The sequence below is a fragment of the Rosa chinensis genome, chromosome 3, assembly GCF_002994745.2.
Source record: "Rosa chinensis cultivar Old Blush chromosome 3, RchiOBHm-V2, whole genome shotgun sequence".
Taxonomy (NCBI): Eukaryota; Viridiplantae; Streptophyta; class Magnoliopsida; order Rosales; family Rosaceae; genus Rosa; species Rosa chinensis.
In genome coordinates this window covers 47,604,929-47,625,870 of record NC_037090.1, presented here as the reverse complement: position 1 = coordinate 47,625,870, position 20,942 = coordinate 47,604,929, and the positions used below count along the sequence as shown (strand labels likewise).

The following is a 20,942-nucleotide window of genomic DNA, read 5'->3' as shown; positions in this document are numbered from 1 at the left end:
GCAGGATTTTGGGTTATCCATTTTTTAAGGGAGGTTATGCCGAAATTTTTGGTAAATCTCCTTTAAAGGTGGGTCCCGCAGGGTCACTTCGGATTCCAGGGTGGAATTCGGGGTGGGTCTTGTCAGATCCTCTAAAATAGGAGAACATCACAAACCATGCATCAACTTTAGGCATTTCTATACTTTAGTATACCAATTTTCATAACTATCACATTAGTGTATCAAGTTTGCTGATCTGCACAAGGTTAGTGCTCAATTTAAAACCATATCAATGTAGTAAGAGTAAGTAGGGTATCATTCTTAACCGGGGATTAGGGCCTAATTAATTCCTGAAAAATAAAATGTTAGAAAAACAAATCAAAGGATATATTTACATTATTCACGAAAAATACAAGGAAAGGGGATGTAGGATTTTTTTTTTTTTAATTTAACAACTAAGTAAATATATACATGTGTGACACATCAAAACATAGAATCAAGTCGAATTATATGGATAGCACGAAATTAGATAGAATTAACTACTATTAACACGTTGGCAAGGTTTCAAACATCAAATCACGAATCAAAATCGGTCAAAGCATAGAATCAATCAAGAACAAAGACGAACGCATACAAAGTTCTTTTCACTTCCCTTTGTTAAATTAACTAGATGAACGCACCATAGTTAACCCTATTAAGCATGCAATTACTAGCTAGTGGTAGCTAATCACTAACAAAAACATATTCAATCCATAAAGCACCATGGAAGTTTGATCAATTCAAGTCAAGAACACAAGTTAGAATGCTAATCAAGCATGCAAGACTCATTGTTAATTTACTTAAGTAATTATAGGTTTTCCACTTAAATAATTAAAGCCTAGAATGCTAGCACCTTAATATGGATTCAATTACATGTTCATCAACCTAAGTATGCATCCAAAGATCAATTAACACATAAAAGATGGGATTGAAGCTCGAAATTAACAATCATGCTTAAACATATAGAAATCTCAATTTTCAACTTGGAAACCTAAAACATGCTTCATAGTATTTGAAAACTACATATCTAAAATCAACACTTCATCATCACAAGAAATCGGAAATCATAGAACCAAAATAGAAAATAAAATCGCAAATTCCATAAAACCTGAAATAATTTTCTTATACAAAACCGAAAACATAAAGTTGTGTTCATGGTTACACTTTTTGATCTTCAAGGACACAAGAAGCTTCAAAAGGTGGTGGAATGGATGATGGCTACAGCAAGGATGCTTGAATGGAGAGGATGGATGCTCGCGGCCTTGAACTTGAATTTCCTTGAAGTTGCCGAAACTTGGAAGAGAAGGGGAAGTGTTTATGGCTTTTGATTCTGAATTTTGTGGTGTGTAGAATATCTTCACAAACCTCCTTTATATAGTGAACGGCAAGGGCTAGGGTTTCCTAGTAATTATCCTCTTGTGACATCATTCAACCAATAAGAAAATTCCTTGAGAAGTAGAGAACAACTCACTTTTGTAATTGCCGAATTCTTCCATGTATCAAGCCCTATTTCGGCCACCAATCATGTTGAATGGAATCATGAATCCTAAATCAATATTTATTCCTTTATTTTCTTCTGGAAAATTCCATAGAAATCCAAAAAATTATCCCAAAAAGATGTTGCCGAAATCTTCTAGTATTTTCTTTTAATTCTCACAGTAAAAAGCAATATTAATGGGCCAAGGACTCCTCAAGACGTCATAGATGATTCTAGAGACTCATGTGCAAGTCACATGCTTCAATCTTTGGGCCAGACTTCTTCAATTGATCCAATTCGAAACCTATCTTCAAGATTGCCGAAATTCTTCATTATTCTAGAATATTCTTGAACTATCTTGAGTCATCTTTAAGACACAGCATCTCTTAGTCTCACCAGGTCTCCTAGCAACATCAGGACTCCTAGTGTCATCAGGTTTCCTAGTCCAACTGGGACTCTGTCATTTCTTTATTTCTGAACATCATTTTTCCGAGCTCATTTCTAGTTGCATTAGGATTCCTATTTTAACTGGGATTCCTTTTCCTGGTAGAACTGGGAAAACTTGAATTCATTTCTCCATTTCTTCTCCTTTCTTCTCTTTTCTGCGCCTCATTTCCTCCTTGCCTTCCATTTCCAGACTCAAAACTACCTAAAAATACAAAACAAGTTAGAAATGACATTGCACTAGGCCAAAAATTCAATCAGACAACACATATCAGATGACAACAAACATTTTAACTGTCGTCTGAAATAATCAAACAACAACAAAAAAATATCTGTCATCTGAATTTTTGAATCCAACAATAGTTATTACTTGGCTCTTGTGCAATTACATTTCAGACAATGGTTGATATTATGATGTTGTCTGAATTGATCAACATATATTATTTCAATGTTGTCCAAGGTTTATTCAGACAATGATTGATTTTTGATGCTGTCTGATTGTTTTCAATCACACAACTGTTATTAGTTGTCTGTTGTGCAATAACCTTTAAGTCAATGCTTACTAAAAGATGTTGTCTGATTTGCTTGTTTCGCACAACTGTTTTTATTCGTCTATTGTCACATTATCTTCAGACAATGCACCCTAACTGATGTTTTCTGATTTAGGTTTTTTTTTTTTTTTTTTCACTCTCCCGATACAAGCTGAGTTTTAGCTAGGGTTAGATATATGACTTTTAACACTTAGATAAAAATAAAAAATTAAATTCTTTCTCTCTCCATTCGACCAAAACACACGAGCTCCCGCCTCTCTCTCCCAAAATCACTTTCAATCTCATCGGCACTCAGTTCTCATCCCTAAGCCCTCGGCCCTAACTAAGACCTTCTCTCTCTCTCTCTCTCTCTCTCTCTCTCTCTCTCTCTCTTAAATAGATCATACTCTCAGCTCTCTCTCCCATAGCAGTAACCGCCAGTCAACCACCACCACAGCAGTGACCACCAGATGACCACCACCGCAGTGACCTCCAGTAGTCGCGAATAAGTAATCGTAACTCCTTTCCAATACTTTTCCTATCTGATTCGGTAGTGACGTAGTTCTACCTATCTCCAAACATATAGTCTCAAATCAGATTCAATTCTTCCTTCTTCTTTTTTTCTTCTTTTTTGTTTGGGTTTCTGAATTGATTGATACCTGTTGAAATTTTTTGGGTTTCTTGACTGGGCTTTTTGAAATTGTTGTCTCTTATTAATTATGTTTCTGAAATTGATTGTTTGGGATATTGTGTTTGATTCGAAGCGAAAAACAAGAAAAATGCACTGCTTTGGTTTAATCATGTCAAATTTGCGGAAGATGAAAGTAAATCGAGAGGGTAAAGCTGCTGATGTAGGATTAGTTTTTTTTTTTTTTGGTATACGGGCTTAATTGAGTTTGGGTTTCGATGTTTGGAAGTAATGAAAGATGACTTGAAAGCTTGTTGTGATGCTAAATTTTTGTTCTTTTTTCTTGTACAGGTTGAAAAATACAAGGCTGCTAATCAACAGACAATATTTACATTGAAAGAGGTATCCTTTCCTGCATTCACATGTATTGTGGTTCAATTAAAACTAGCCATTTTGGTTTATGTTGTTGTCTTAGTTGCTGGAATAAGACCATATATAATATTGATTCCTTAACGCTTTGACTAACTAAAAGTTGATTGTGGCAAACGCTTTTTCTTTATCAATAAGAATCTAATGCAATTATTAATTGTAGACAATGAAAGATGATTATAATCCTAAACTATTATGCTTACTATGTCTATGTTTGTTTTGTTTAATCACCCCTGTGCATATTGGTCGGTCATTACTTATAGTTTTTTTTTTTTTTTTGAAAAGAGTAATGATGGAGTTATGGTTGATTCGATCCATTGCAAACCTACCATAGAATGATTCAAATAGAAAACATGTAGGCTGAGAATGATTTTTTTTCCATTAATGGTGATGGTTACTTATAATTTGTGGCATGATTACTTATATATACATCTCTAACATGATTACTTATATATCTTGGTATTGAGTCAAACATGGGATCTTAATGATCCTTATTCTTCTGTTGGTTCTTTGTCTCAATAATGTTAAACTTTTAAACTTATAAACTAGTTTGAACAACAGTCTACCTTGTTATACATCAAGTTTGTATGCCTTTGAACTTGGAGATAACTTTTGTATGTATTGCCATAGGTAAATTTGGTGATTGAAAAGGAATCTCGGCGGATGAACTACGGAGGCTAGTGGAAGTAGATAAGTTTATTGTTGTGGCAAACTAGCTTAGATAAGCACTTTTGGTGAGTATTGCTAAGCTCTCTCTTATTTTGTACTAGTGCAGCATATAGGTGTATAATTTTAGTTGTTGTGTTTGTTGATGTGGTTGCTGATTTCCTTGTCATTAATATGATGCAGTTTATAATATATATGTTCTTGACTATACAGCTGTGATGATTGCATTGGCTGCCTATATGTACTGTGATTCTATGACATGCATATATATAGTACACTTGTGGTTGTGATGAAATCTTAGATACATTAAGTTGTTTTGTTTTGTAGTTGCATCCATGGAATATTTCTAATTTGTGTAGTTTTTCATTATAAGATGGATAAATCATTGATGCATGCTGATAGAAGATCGCGAGCTTTTGAGTTAGGGGTTGAAGAATTGATTCTGTTTGCATTAGAGAGTGGTTGTGATGTCAATAAATTTTGTTGTCCTTGTATGAAATGTGGGCGTGGTAAATCTTGGAAGACTAGGGTAGTAAAGGATCATTTGGTTGAGTTTGGTATTGATAAAAGTTACACAAAATGGATATGGCATGGGGAACTCTCGTCAAATGAGATGAGCGAACCCGAAGGGAATTCTGAAACTGTAGAAATGGTACAGAATGACACAAGTAGAGGGGGGTCCGATGATGAGGAGTTTTCAGTAGACTCCGATGAATTTTTAAGGTTTGTTGAGGATAGCGACAAACCTCTTTACCTTGGCTGTACTTGTTTTACCAAGTTAAATGGACTTGTTAAAACTTATAATCTGAAAGCAAAGCATGGGTTGAGTGACGCTTGCTATTCCGACATGTTGATATTGATTGGAATATTGCTTCCAGAAGGTAATGAAGTACCAGGTTCTTTCTATGAGGCCAAAAAGAGTTTGTGTGCATTAGGAATGAATTATGAAAAGATACATGCGTGTCCTAATGATTGTATCTTATATAGGGAGATGTGTATGTTGATGCCACTAGCTGCCCTGCTTGTGATATCTCTAGGAGGAAGTTGGGAAAGAATGAAGTAGAAAAAGTCAGGGTTCCGGGGAAAGTGTTGTGGTATTTTCCACCTATACCTAGATTCAAGAAGATGTTTCAGTTGACAAAGACAGCTAAAAGCTTGACATGGCATGATGATGAGCGACTAAAGGATGATAAAATGAGGCATCCGGCTGATTCCCCTAATTGGAAGTCAGTGGACGACAAATGCCTGCTTTTAGTTCATAGCCTAGGAATCTAAGGCTAGCGCTATCCTCCGATGGTTTCAATCCCCACAGTTCCCTTTCTAGTAGATACTCTTGCTGGCTTGTTATACTAGTGACCTACAATCTTCCCCCATGGCTCTGCATGAAGAGGAAGTACATGATGCTCACCTTGTTAATTTCTGGACCTAAACAGCCTGGAAATGACATTGATATCTATCTCCAGCCATTGATTGATGATTTGAAGATTTTGTGGGATGGGGTTGAAGAGGTATACGATGGTTACAGAAAACAGTACTTCAAACTTAAAGCAGTGCTCTTTTGGACCATTAACGACTACCCTGCATATGGAAACTTGTTTGGCAGCATTGTGAAAGGATACAAAGCGTGTCCTGTTTGTTTAGAGCATACCAAACCTCATAGGCTGGGTCATGGTCAAAAGATGTTATATATGTGGCATTGAAGATTCTTAGCACCTCATCATCCTTATCGAAAATAGGCATTAGCTTTCGATGACACTGAAGAACATGATCTTGCTCTTATTTCATTAAGTGGACATGATGTGTTGAAAATAGTAGAAAGTTTGAACCGGCCTTTTGGTAAAAAGCACCTTCATCATCCCTATAAGGGTATTGAAGATGACAGTAGACCTTGTTGGAAGAAGAAATCTGTTTTCTTCAAACTTGAGTACTGAGAGTTTCTTCTCGTTCGACATAATCTTGATGTAATGCACATTGAGTAGAATGTTTGCGATGCACTAATCGGTACATTGTTGAACATTCCTGGGAAAACAAAAGATGGGGTGGCTGCTCGTTTAGATATGGTGGCAATGGGTATAAGGGTTGATTTGAAGCCTACAACTGGGGGAAAAAAGAGAAATTACCTTTAGCAAGTTGGAATCTGATGCTAGAAGAAAAGAAAACAGTTTGCAATTCTTTTTTTGGCATGAAGCTAGCTGATCGCTTATGTTCTAATATGAAGAGTTTAGTATCCATGGATGATCTACGACTTGTTGGTATGAAATCACATGATTGCCATACCGTGCTCCATCACTTGCTTCCCATTGCAATTCTTTCAGTATTAGAGAAACCAGTTAGATATGCTATCATTAAGTTCTGTCTCTTCTTCAAAGCCATATGTAGTAAAGTCATAGATGTAGAGAAGCTAAAAAAAATTCAAGCTGACCTTGTTGAAACAGTTTGTGAGCTTGAGAAATTCTTCCCACCTTCCTTCTTCGATATCATGATTCATCTTTTGGTCCATCTTGTTAGAGAAGTTGAGCTATGTGGCCCAATTTTCTTTAGATGGATGTATCCTTTTGAAAGGTACATGAAAACATTGAAGGGATATGTTAGAAACCGTAAACATCTAGAAGGTTGCATTGCTGAGTCATACATCGCTGAAGAAGCAGTAGAGTTTTTGGCAGAACATAATCTTAAGGAACCTACTGTTGGACTACCATTTAGCACCACTTTCGACAATATGGAGGAATGTAGACCTTTGTCGGGTGCCACAATTATCGGTCCAAATGGAAAGAAGTTGCAGCTATCACATCTTTGTGTGTTGCAAAATACAGATGTAGCAAGGCCCTACTTTAAGTAAGTAATCTAACCTTTTTTTAATTTTTTTTATCTGTGTTATTTCGGTACAAATAAATACATGTAGTTTTTTTACTAAATGTTTTGCATTTTTCTTGTCTTTTGTAGTGAGCATTTGGAATTGTTGAAGCATATATTTCCAAATTTAAAAAAAAATGAGAGGTGGTTGAAGGAGAAGCAGAATAAAACATTTGTGAAATGGATACGACATAAGGTAAGGACAATGATCTTTTTAGTCCAGCACCTTTTATAGTTTGGATAGATATTATATATAAATGGCAGTTCAAACTGATTATAATGTGATTTCTTTGCATGAACGTTGCTGCTGAAGTTATTGATGATGATAATAATGTTTCGGAACACTTAAGGTGGATTGTTGATGGTCCAAGTTTAGAAATACCAACATTCAGTGGTTACAAGATAAACGGGGTTAACTTCAACACCAAAGATCGTGATGATGTTCGATCAGTTCAATGCAGTGGTGTTTCATTGTTCACCAATGCAATGCTAGTCTCTAGTGCGAGGGATAAAAACCCGGTTAATGATGATACGAATTTTTATGCATGGAGTCGTTAAAGATATATGGGAGTTAGACTATCATAGCTTTAGGGTTCCTATATTCTATTGTGATTGGGTTGACATTGATAAAAGCATTGAGATAGATGACCTGGGTTATACACTAGTAAATTTGAATAGGTTAGGTCATTTTAATGATCCTTTCGTGTTAGGTATAGATACGAAGCAAGTCTGCTATATAGATGACCCTCTTAACGCTAATTGGTCAATAGTCCTACGGTGTCCTAATAGGGATTACCATGGTGGTGATGACGAGGAGGTTGGAGTCATTGAACTTGAGAACGAGCCATTTGATGCCACAATGCCTCCTATTGACACTACAGATTTAGATGGTGACCAAACTCGCAATTATATTCAGGATGATGACAAAGAAATATGGGTTGACTGATGAAATGTGTAAACTCATAGTTTAGGGTTTATTATTGTTATTATTGGCTATGTACCGTACTTATTTGAATTCGAATGTGAATCTTTGTTTAATATGCAATGTGAATTGTTGTTTTGTTGATGTGTTTCATTGCTTATGTATGATAATGTTCTCTTATCTGTTATGCTTTCTATTTTCAATACTGATCCTTCTTTTTTTCTTTAATCTGGTTTCTTTACAATAAGGTCAGTATTGCTTTACTATATATGATCTAGCCTGCCCTATTTATGTTTAACTAACCCTCATGTGTTTTCGGTTGTAGATTATGGCTCCTTCAAAGACAATGGCCGCCACTAGAGCAAGGCAGAATATTATCAATGCATTGAAAGTGACAAGAGCGAGGTCTACACCACAACTAACAACTTTTGGTCAGTCAAATGCATCAGAAAATAAGTCATCACCAAAGAGAGCAATGACGTCATTGACGTTGCTAAGGGTCAAGAAGTCCCTGATGAAGAATAACAAGGAAAAATCATCTAAGGCATCTAGCCCAGAAAAGAGCGGCTTAAAGTTGCTGAAGTGTGGTTATGTTACAATGCACAGGATTGTGAGAAGGAAAATTCTTGGAATAAAGTTGAAAGTCTTGTTTAATCAGAATGGGTCGCCTTATGGTGCTGCAACCAAGGAAATGCAGTCATATATTGGGGTACTAGCACGTACTAAGGCACCAATATGAAGACCTTCTTGGAAGAAGGTATCAAAGGATCGTAAAAATAAGATTTGGCAGTGTGCCGAGGTATTAAAAATAATGATCCTTCTTTTCTTGATTAATATAAAGACTCTATGTTAATAGACTGGTTCTAATTTTCCTTTTATCATTTGTTTAGATGGCATTTGAGGTACCCCCGAAGGCAAGGAGAATGGTCCTATCTTCAGCTTCACAGAAGTGGAGATAATTCAAGAGCAAGCTAACTACACAATACATCATCCCACATAAGGATGAACCTGAACTGTTAGAGTATCCCCCAGCTGATTACAACTTCATCGAGAAGTCTCATTGGGATATCTTTGTAGCTGATCGATTGTCCGAGGAATTTCAGGTATAATTTTAGTGTATTTTCATGTTTTCATAACTTGGATAAATGATAACTACTCATTCTATAACTATAGTGACTTGAGATATGATGGCTACTTTGATGATTTATAGGAAATGAACAAGGTGCAAAAGAGAAAGAGGTCTAAGAACAAGTACCCACATCAAATGTCGCGTAAGGGATATGCAAATCTAGAGGCTGATTTATTGTTAAGCACTACACCAAAAACGTTAACACACAACACTCTTTTCTTTTCTTTTTTGTGCAAAAGTGTTGTGTGATGAAGGAAAGTGAATCACACAACATGTTTACTAAACTTACGTTGTATAAGGTGGTTAAAATTCTAAAGTTTTTGTTTAGAAGGTCATTGCACAACAGTTAAAAGAAGAGAAAAATGCACCATCAGTGCCTCAACTCTTGTGCACCGGCCAACTTGATACCCAGACTCTCAGTGCTATCAATGTGATACCTGAACAATGATTTCGCTATCAGTGACATCCTTCCGTCAAAATTCTCAAACGGGGACGTTAAAAAAATCACGTGCCTAGCACGTGGGCCCCAAAAAAAGGGCAAATGACCTAAATGACACTTAGCTTATCCCAACAACTGATTTCCCTCCAATATCCATTCTTGCACACAACTATCCCTCCAAATTAACTTCAACAACATAACATCAACATCATATCAGTCCATTTTCTAGTAACTAAAGAACCTGATCAAATGTCTTAATTTCCATCTCCATCAAAATCAACATTGTAAGAGAAGAAAGGAACTGTGTACCTAGTGAAAACACATGTAGCACAATCAAATTCAACCTAAACACCCATTCAATTACCACATGAGTTGTTACAAGCAAAAATCATGGCAGATCAAAATAAATACTGTTCCATGATGCATAATATGCATAATTTGTGTAGCAACACTTAATACACAACATGAACTTAAACTGAAATCTTGATATCAGTAACTTAAACTTCTTTTCCAAAGATTCCAAACTGCTGCAATCAAAATAGGCCAACAAACACCAAACTGAATAGGTTTATGTTTAAAAAGCCGCCCAATCAGAGGAAGCTTAGCTTTGCATAGGTTGGGAGGATATCTTCTGTGCACCTCTTGCAGTAGGATTTTGGCTGCTTTGAGTAGGAGGTTGCTGGACTGTTTGTAAGGTTGATGCGTTGGTATTGACACCAGAAGTACCACCAACAGCATCCTTGACCTTCTTCCATGTCTTCCTTGACCTTATGATATACTCCTTCAAGTTGGAACACCCCTTTGGCATAGATGCTCTTTTAGGCTGCACAATCATATCCGAAATAGATAAACACATTCACCACAATTGCAATTTCAATATCTCATAGTCAAGCACAGTTCAGTTTAAAACATACCTTCTTGTTGGTTTTCTTCCTTTTGTTACAAACATTTGGTCTATTTGATGAACCTTCTCCCTGTTGAATTTTTAAAGAAAAAGTTAGTAAAGAAAGTAAAAGCTGGTAATGGACAAAGTTTAAAAATTGACATCAAACTCAATATTAAGTACTTACTGAGGCTACCTTTGCTGCCTTGGTGATTGGACAACCTAGCTTGTTGTGTCCTTGTTGTCCACATACTCTGCATGAAATCTTGATACCAGTTCTAGGCAATTTACCCTCTTTGGGTGCAGGTGGGGCTGTGGTCTGTTTCCTCTCTCTGGGTTCCTTTGATCTCTTCGTTTTAGGCCTACCAGGCTGCTGCTTGTAAAGGGGAGGTGCAATTGGGTACTCAACAAGTTCCCAATCCTCTTGGCCTGCTATAGGATAGATTATTGGGTTGTATGACTCCAAATAGGTTGAGGGCATGAGGTAGTCATCACAGTATAAGGCGGCATCCTGTTTCTTGAACCTAATTGCATAGATGGCATGAACACATGGTATCCCACTTAGTTGCCACCTCTTACAAGTGCAAGTATGAAGGCCCAAGTCTACTGCATGCTTGCTGCCAATGTCCCCAGTTACTTGGAATATGAATTCCCCAGACCTGTGTGCTCTATATAATGTTGCTCTTTGACTAGTCTTGTCAATAATTTTCTTGATTCTAGGTCCAACCAAATCTTTCCACTTTTCACAAGCCACTCTTCTGTTTGCTTGCCTCACCATCATATCCATTCTAATCTTTTCCAACATGGTGAGTATGGGCTTATCTCTAGCTGGTAATATAGCTGCATTGAAAGACTCACAAAGGTTGTTGAGTAGGATATCACACCTTGAGTCCTCGTTGAAATAAGCCCTAGACCAATGTGCTGTGTTCTTGTCAAGAAACCATTTCCAGGCACCATCACTAAGCTCTCTCAATTCAGCCATGTGCTTGTTATACCACACAACAGTGGTGGATCTAGCTGCATTCCAAACCAACTGCTTCAGCCCCTCTCCTGGATGCTTAGCCTTGAAATTGTTGTAAAAATGCCTCACACATTGCCTATGCTCGGCATTTGGAAACCAATCTGCAGTTGTAATGCAAAATAAACACATCAACAAATCATTTTAATGTCACACGAAGTGTACAAATTAAAAGCAAAATTTAGTCCAAACCTGCTATTGCATTTCCTAGTCCCTTCTGCTTATCTGTGATAAAGGCATAAGCTGCTGTTCCTGTCCATCTTCAAATCCCATTTCAAAAGCTCTAGGAACCAGGTCCAGGTCTCTTAGTTCTCAGCTTCAGCAATGGCATATGCAATTGGGAACATCCCATTGTTCGCATCTATGCTAACTGCGGCTAATAACTGTCCAGGATGGTGCCCTTTTATGTGACACCCATCCAAACCAATGAGAGGCCTGCAGCCATTCATCCACCCATTCTTACATGCTGCAAAACAAATGTAAATTCTCTTAAACCTCCTTATTTCACTATCCATACATGTCTTGATTTCAACTGTTGAACCAGGATTGCTTCTTAATAACTCTTTCCTATAAGCAGCAAGGTTGTTGTACTGCTCAATGTAATGGCCCTGATTCATCCTCTTTGCGTTTCTCTTAGCTCTTGTGATGGTTTGCACCCCCACATCCAACTTGTATTTCTTCTGTATGTGATTATGTATGCCAGCTCTGGACCAATTCTCATCCACCAACAAATCTGGTTGTACCTCTCTTGCAATCCTGCTGTAATCCAAGAAGTGGCTTGTTTCCACTGGAGAACAAGTGTGTTTGTTGTTCAACGTCCTTATAATCAAAGTTGGACCCTCACCCTTTGAAGTGCTCGCATACAATCTAAATGGGCAGTCCCATTGACAGTTGACCTCAACCTTGTGCTTAGAATTCTTTTCAAACCAAAGTCCAAGCTGATTCCTGATTGCACACTCCCTCACAGCTTCCTTGAGCTGCTCTGAGTTTGGGAATGCCAAACCCAACCTGAACTTGGGGTTTTTCAGATCCACAGATCTGATCCAAGGCCTGATCTTCACTCCTTTATTCAGCTTCTTTGGAAGTGGATTCCCATCCTCATCCTCTTCAGTATCAGATCCACTCAAACTCTCCAACTCATCAGAATTTGCAGCTTCATCTGAGCAATAGCCTTTGAACCCCATATCTTCAAACTCCTCAACATTTGTAGGTTCTGTGACATTTCTTCAAACTCAACATCATCAAACTCATCTTGGTTAAGATCGTAGTCGGAATCGACATAGAAGTCTGAACCATCATCTGAGTCATCATCATCAACTACCTCAACCTCTATTGCATTACTGCCTGGTTTCTTCCCTCTTGTATTATACCTTGGCTGCTTTGGTTTCTTTCCCCTCCGGTTCACTTTTGCAGCCTCAACCGGTCTCTTGCCCTTCTCAGATGGAGTAAATCTGGAACTGCTTTCACCCCTAGAAACTTTGTTCTGCTTGGACTGAGCTTGTCTTTCCCTGATTTCTTCAGCCAACCTCTCTTTTACAGCTGCAGCCTCTCTTGCCCTCTTTCTGCAGCTTCCCTCTCTCTTTTCTACCTCTTCCCGAGCCAATTGCTCTACAGCCTCTCTTGCTCTCAATCTATCAGCTTCCTCCTTTTGCTTAGCTATTGCCTCCCTTTCCCTAACATCTGCAGCCTCTCTTTCTGCCTTCTCCCAAGCCTCTTTTTCAGCTTTCTCAGCAGCCTCTTTTTCTCTCTGTTCAAATGCCTCAAGCTTTTTCTTTAGAGCATCTGTAGCAGAGGCAGGCCAAGGCCTTTTAACACAATGCTTAACTCTTTTAGGTTTTGTTGAGGGTCCCCCAAAGTTACCCTTATGCCCCTCTGCTTCACTTGTTTTCCTACTGTGCCCATGCTTTCTTGCCCTGCAGTTTCTTGTGACCCCAACACATTTGTGACAATATCAGATAGCCCTTCAAAAGTGTCTTGACTTGGCCCAACCCCCACATTTACTCCACCTTCTTTAAAGCCTTCACCAACCTCCCTTTCACCCTCATTACCATTTGAATCACCTCCATCTGTGAGATCAATTATATCTGGAGAGCTAGTCCCCCCCATGAAATTTGCTCGGAGAGCTGTTGTACTGACTAGCCTGCAAGTTAGCTGCCTCAAACATTCTCTCCTTCTCTGCTGCACTACAATTATTCAAAGGATTTTCCCAGTCGGGGTCATCTGGCTTCAGATCATCTAATTCAGCCTCTCTCTTCCTCCTACGACCACCCCCTGTTATATACACACTAATCTGCCTCTTACTCAAAGGTATCACCTTCACCATTTCTAGAGCATCTGCATCATTCTTGATTGGAATGAATCCTTCATTGCTTGAAGTCCGAGGCAGCTTGAAATGGTAGGAGATGGGCTTCTCTCTGTACCCCAATGCATAAGCTATATTGTTCATCTCCACCCATGACATCAACTCAGGATCTAACCCATCTAAATAGATTTTTCCCCCCATCTTGTTGAACCTAGCCACCTTATACTTCTTGGTCCCATCCAGTTGCTTATCAAAATATCCACCATGGAAGGTTTCCATTCTATACAGATGGTCAGGAACTGCAAAATCAACAACATATGAACATCTCTATCAACCAAAAAAAAAATAATTGTCAATAAGAGACAGCAACTTCTCTAACTATTATGCATCCAAACCAAAATCCTCATGCTCATTTAGATGTAAAATACTCGATATTGAATCGTATTTAAACTTTCCCCAAATCCATTTTTTTGTGGATTCTGACTTTTTGCTCATTTAAACACCCTAATATTCGAAGTCAACCATCACTGTCCAAGAACAAAAACAATATAAAACCCAGCATGCACAGATCGATTACCATAATACTCTTTCTTTATTCAAGCACTAAAAGAAACCAATTTTTCTATCTCCATCGTTGAAACCCTATAAAGATTCCCCTTTTGCCCAGATTTTTTAAAAACTGTTGTTCAAAAGTATGCTTCTGTCGGTCGGATTCTCATTTCACTCCATTACAAAAGAATAGGAGATAAAGAAGTAGATTCGAAAAGAGACTTACTTGGGGGGGGGGGGGGGGGGTGGTCCAGACTCCCTAAAAATCCTCCACATTTTGGCCATCTTTTTACTGTTGGAGATTCAATTCCAGGTCTGTGTTCTGTTGCGCACAGACTGTCAATCTCAGTCTTTCGAATCTTTTGGTTTGAAAAAGGTCAAAGCTTTGAGGGATAAGAGTTTGGGTCTGACTAGATCGTGATTTGTCGAAGAGGAGGTATGAGAAGGGAGGGAAAATGGAGGTTTTAATCGATTAGGGCTGCATTTTGAGTAAAAAGACGTCTTTGCCCTTTTTTTGGGGCCCACGTGCTAGGCACGTGATTTTTTTAACTTCCCCATTTGAGAATTTTGACGGAAGGATGTCACTGATAGTGAAATCATTGTTCAGGTATCACATTGATAGCACTGAGAGTCTGGGTATCAAGTTGGCCGGTGCACAAGAGTTGAGGCACTGATGGTGCATTTTTCTCTTAAAAGAATAATCTGTTGTGTGAATCATAAAAAAAATAGCGGCAGATTTCCCTCCTAGATCGACCTAAATTTGGCTCCAAATTGGTACTTCATTGTACAACAGAATAGTTATATCTGTTGTATGAGTGTAGTTTGCAAATTGTCATACAACAGTTTTTGTTTTTGTGTTGTATGATCAAGGAAGATATATTAGATGTTTCGATGCGTCTCCATACGCTACTCATTCCCCTGCTCCCAAACTGAACTTTGCTTACACAGAGCGGGAACTTTCCCTCCTTACTACCATAACTCAAATTTAATGTGTGTGGAATCAGACAACATAACTTCATTATGTGTTGTCTGATACATGAACACAAAATAAAAATAGCCAACAGCCAGTGCGTTTGACAACTTAATTGGCTAGGGCTAATGACTTTTGTCTCCCACTTCATTTTTTTCCAACACCCAAGATGGCCAGACAGAACACCATCAAAGCACAATTTCTTTTTCATCTGTCTTCTTCTCTCCCCGAAAGACAAGTATCTTCATCTTCATCTACAACCAACCTCCGTGTCCGACTCCACTGAAACCTGCATCACTAATTCCTAATTATCAACACCTCAACTCCCGACCCCTAAATTTCTTCAACCGTCGAAACCCTAACTCGCTCTCTCCAACTTATTCGTGACCCCCTCACACTTCACTGCACTCCGACACAATTCCTGCCTCTACAAAGAACCAAAGAAGTAGTTAGTGAGGAGAGGAAGATGAATGAGAAGAAGTAGTTAGCATATTCCCCACCTCTCTCTTCTATCTTTTTTCTTTCCAAGCTCCACTCCCCCAACTCCAAACCCTATTTTTCCCTCTGCTGCCTCTATTTTCTGCCGCGTCGATCAACCCTTGTCTCGGATGAGCCAGTCCTAGTCCTTATACGAGATGATGTCCGACGAGCAACACGGGGGGATTCCAAGTTCAATCTCAGATTGGAATCTTCACCAGAAAGTCCACAAGCTCCTCGAATCAGCGTCGTTTCAGCTAGTTTCTGGTGATATGAAGTTCACAGTGATGGCTATGGACGGGTTTTGTTAACCGGTACTTCTCTTGCCTTGAATTTTCATGTTTTTGAAATCGATTGTGTTTTAGGTTTGATTGATTTTCTGGTTAAAATGGATTTGGGGATTGGGGACGCTACAGCACCATCGTGGACGCCGCCAATTTATTCTTTTTGTCCGGTAAGCCTGTTTTCATCACCCCTCCCCCACCCCCCTTGTTGATTGAGGCCTCTGCTTTGATTTGGATTGGGAAAACCCTAATTACTTGCTGTTTAGTTTGGAGTAGTTGAGGCTTGAGGAATCTGGATAATAGAAGTTGGAGAAGGGAAAGTTGCTGGGTTAGTTTGAAATCGGAAATTGGTAAGGACCTTGAACTCTGTTTTGATTATAAGCAGCAGGATATGTGTAATTTTAAACTCTAAGGTCATTCTCTGTTAGTTGGTTGTAGTAGGATCTAGTTGGTTTCTTAGTGCATATGTGTGAGTTCAGTTTGCTGAGTCTTTAGCAATGTGAATTAAGCATGTCATGAACTTTTGATTGCTGTTAAGTGCATGTCTAAATGTGTGTTTATGGACAAGTTTATATATGAGTTTAATTGTTAAGTTGAGATTGAAGTAGTGATGAGTAAGAGGATGAATGGGAATTAATGCTTTATGAATTGGTAATGAATCAGGTTGCTAACATTAAAAGGATGAATGACTTTGCTGCAGATCTTCGAATGTTTGCTTTATGTCAAAATGACTGTTTGTAATTGAATAGAAACAAAGTTTTTAGCCAGCCAACCTAAATCAGAAGAGGAGGTATGAGAAGATAAAAAAATTTAAAAGTTTGTTCCTCTCAACTAATTCAAAGTAGAAGTAGGAGAACTAGACGAGAACTAGGCTGAACTTTCATATTGCAAAGAAAAGTAGGAAGTCCATTGTCCAACTGTGTCATGGTATAGCTACTTGTTTTACATCATTATTGAATTGGTGTTATAATGCAGCCTCATCCATGAATGGTGAATTTAAATTTTGTAGCTTGAGTTCTCCTCTTAGTCCTGAAGAAATTGTGAAACCTTGAAAGGTGTCCAATTTGTAAGTTTGTGGGAATGGATGATGTTAACAATGTTATTTTTATGGAATTAAATCTAAATGAACACCAGTAATTTAGTCTTCTTCTACAGGGAAGGCGAGAAATGAAGGTTCTGGGAACGGAAATGCTGAATCAAGATCATACCTTGAAAAGAAGCTCGTATTTTGTTTTTGTTCGCACATTATAGCACAAATGCTACTCCCTTTTGGAGAGGAGAACTTGCTTTCTTCTTCAGAGTTAACGCAAGCATAGGAGGTTAATTTCATTCTATGCTTTTTGCTTTTCAAGGGTATTAATGTAAAGCAAAAAATAATCTTAGAGGATATGCAATGCATAATCATCTCTAATTCCCTTCACTCTTTTACTCAATTTGCAACAGATAGCTACACGGATGGTTATTCAGTTTGGGTGGGGACCTGATGATTGTCCTACAATATATTATCACAGCAATGTGGTATTCTTCTTTCTTTGCATTCAAGAGTTGGTCATGACTTGTGTTAGAGATATGGATATTTCTCATGTGCTGTCTAAAACTCCTTTGATTCTACTATCCCTTATTCATTTTGTTAAAATAGGGTTATAGAGCTTCTAACTGGAAAGGTTAATTTTGTTAATATGAGCTTCTTTAGCCTCCATACCTCTGTTTGTTCTTTTTAGTTATAATATTGTATTTGTTGTCTAGAGTTGGTTTTGTTTGCTGTACTGTTTTGCCTTTTCAGTTTGGTTGATTACTCTATATATTTGTGTTAAAATATGCCCCTCTCAAAAAACATCAATTCCCTTTCTATCTTGCTGGAAATTTAGAATGAGGTAGTGAATTGCAATTTTTACTTTGCATTCCATAATCTATCAAATTTCCCCATAAGGATAAATGTTGAAGTCCTAACATGTTCTCTTTGGTACAGTCTACTGCTTTAAGCATGGGGAATAACCATGAGTATGATATGGCAGTTAAAGTTAAAAAGGTATGATGACTATGACTATTATTTTGTTCTAAGCAATTACTCTATGTTGATATAACTTTCCCTAGTAATGCTTTCTTAATTTATAGATCCATGATTTAGCATATTATAAAGCTAAAGTAATGCTCCATCGAAATGAGTGGTAGCAGCCAATACACCTAAGCAGATACTGATCGAGTGCGAAATACGTGGGGGAAATTTGTTGTCAACACATATGTGCATGAGCCATGAAGTAGCGCGCTTGTTGCTGGTCCATTTTTGCTAAGGAAAGCATCTTTCTTTGTACTTCTCTATTGGTACATTGTCATGCACCATGTGTTGCATGTTTTGGAACAATGGATATATATGCATAAGCTATTTGATGTCCCAAGTAGATGGGCATGTGCACTAGAATGCTTTTCTTGTTTAAAATGTTGGGTTCAATGATTAGTGGTTTGGAATGTTTATATTTGATGGTTTGCAATGCTTATATTTGGTATGTAAATGGATCAAATGCACAATTTAATTCAGGAATGGGATATTCAAATAATCAAACAACAGAATAGATATAATGATAACTGTCTGTTGTCCGAATGGCCAAAAATGGGGACAAATCACACTGCAATCATTCATATATCACATCAATTTTTAACAAATCACTGTCTTCTAATCTGGACTCACACAACAGAGGCAATTAAACTCTGTTGTTGCAATTTTGATCGGACAATAGAAGAAATTGAATTATGTTGTCCCAAAGTTAATCAGACAATAGATATAGTCCAAGAACTGAAGTTTGAATATCAGTCAGACAACACACAAAATAAAAGTCTGTTGTTTGAGAAGCTCAACATACAACAGCTTCAAAACTAGCACTGTTGTTTGAAGGTAGCGCCACAACTGCCGCGCAGCTGTGCCTGGCATCTGCTGAGCCATCTGTCGAGTATCACACAACACTTTTAACACATACACATTGTCTATATGTTTCTCAGACAACTGTGTTCCACCGTTGTCTGAATTTTCAACAGATAACGGCTAGGTCTACAACAGTGGCCCTTCAAATCCCACAAGGGTTTTCTGCCTTTTGTCTAATAAGGTTTTTGGTGGAGTGAAGGTAATTAAATGGTTACTAATATTTATGTCATTTTGTAGGCTAAAACCAATCCTGATTTGGAAATCGACCGTGCAACAATGTGGATCAAGACACGGCAGGATCAACACGGTAACTTCAAAGATGGTGAGGTAGAGAAGTGTGTCGCAGACATAGTAAGTAAAGTGTTATACTTGTTTTAGTTTATCAAAGCCATTTTCTTACAACCATATTACAAGATATACAACTTTAAATCAAAAACTGATTTAAATTAAAAATCTTTTCTTGTTTTAGGAAAAGCTGAAGATACAAGTGAGTGATGGTGAGGTGACAGCTTGTGGCACTAATGATGTATTGACAAAGGCTCTTGGTAACCCTGAGCGCCATGAAAGAGTGCGTGGTGTGGGGGGTCATGTCAAGCCTGGCATATATTTTAACCTACATAGGCACAAAAGGAAAACTTTTGAAGAGAGAATTAAGGAAGGCTGCAAGAAATTAATAGAGGAGGAGGCAGAGAAAATTGTGGCACGAGAGAGAGCACATTGAGCTGAAACGATAAGGAGGTTGGAAGCAAAACTTGATGAGAAAACCCTTCCCATTGAGTCCCCTCCGACAGGCTAGAAGGACCTTGGTTCTGGACAAGGTAGTTGCTCCAATTTGCAGGAGAAGAATGCATTACAATCGATTGAGGACACTGTTGTTATCTCAGTAAAGAAGCGGTTACAGTTAGTGGATGACATTGTGGAGGAAGTGGAAGAAGATAAGGTTGTACATGTTCCGGTGGAAGAACCAGTTGCTGCAATAGTTCATGAGAAGGCTGTGAGGTCGGTTGAAGTTACATAGCAGGTATATATGCTCTAATCTAAGATGTAGATAAATTATTGGGATAAATTCTGTTTAGTCCATGTACTTTGCATCTCTCATTGTTTCAGTCCCTGACATTCTAATTTAATTTAAAAACTCCCTGACCTCTCAATTTCCCTCCAATAGGTCATTTCCGCGGGAAATTAGGAATTGTCCTTAGGTGAAATGTCCAATATACCCCTATGTTATTTCTTTTTCCCTTTTTCTTTTTAATTTCTTTTTTTTGTTTTTTTCTTTTTCCTTTTTAATTTTTTTTCCTTTTTAATTTCTTTTTTCCTTTTTTTGTTCTTTTTAATTTCTTTTTTTTCCTTTTTAATTTCTTTTTGCTTTTTCTTCTTTTTTTCTTGTTCCTTTTTAATTTTTTTTCCTTTTTAAGTTCTTTTTTCTTTTTCGTTCTGCCTACTTGCTCCTTCCTCAACCCAACAATCTCATTCCGATCAAACTCCACAACCCATCTATTTCCCAATCAGCTCGGAAATTTGCCACTAAACCACTCCCCTCTTGTTTTCACAGCTTACTTTTCTCTTTCCCACTCAAATCCCACTTTCTCTCTCCACATCAAGTCTCAATTTGGAAACTTTTCACTGAAAATTACCATTTTTAACTTTTCACTGAAAACTACCATTTTTTCAGACTCTGAGGTTTTTGGGTCTTGCTCAAAATGGTGATTTAGATTTTGGGTTTGGTTGAAATGGTGATTTTTGATGGCCAAGTTGACAAAAACCAGAAGTGAAGAAGAAGAATAGTGATGGAAAAGAAAAATGGTCACTGGCGTGGAGAACAAGAATTGGGGTTTCGGGTCGATCTGGATTGGTTCGCCAACGTGGCTCTACTGATGCAGCAGAATACAATGGTCATTAAAAAGGAAAAAGAAAAAAAAAAGGAAAAAAGAAATTAAAAAGAAAAAAAAAAGAAATTAAAATGGAAAAAGGAAAAAAAAGAAAAAAAAGGAAATTAAAATGGAAAAA

At 37.8% G+C, this 20,942-nt stretch overlaps 1 protein-coding gene across 1 annotated transcript; it reads left to right on the top strand.

Annotated features, from left to right (window-relative positions):
* Positions 1-4,565: 4,565 nt before the first annotated feature.
* On the top strand, positions 4,566-6,123 carry LOC112194663. The gene is made up of 4 exons (XM_024334881.1): positions 4,566-5,081; positions 5,180-5,418; positions 5,505-5,823; positions 5,929-6,123. The coding sequence occupies exons 1-4, from the start codon at positions 4,566-4,568 to the stop codon at positions 6,121-6,123; spliced, it is 1,269 nt and encodes a 422-aa protein (XP_024190649.1).
* Positions 6,124-20,942: the final 14,819 nt, after the last annotated feature.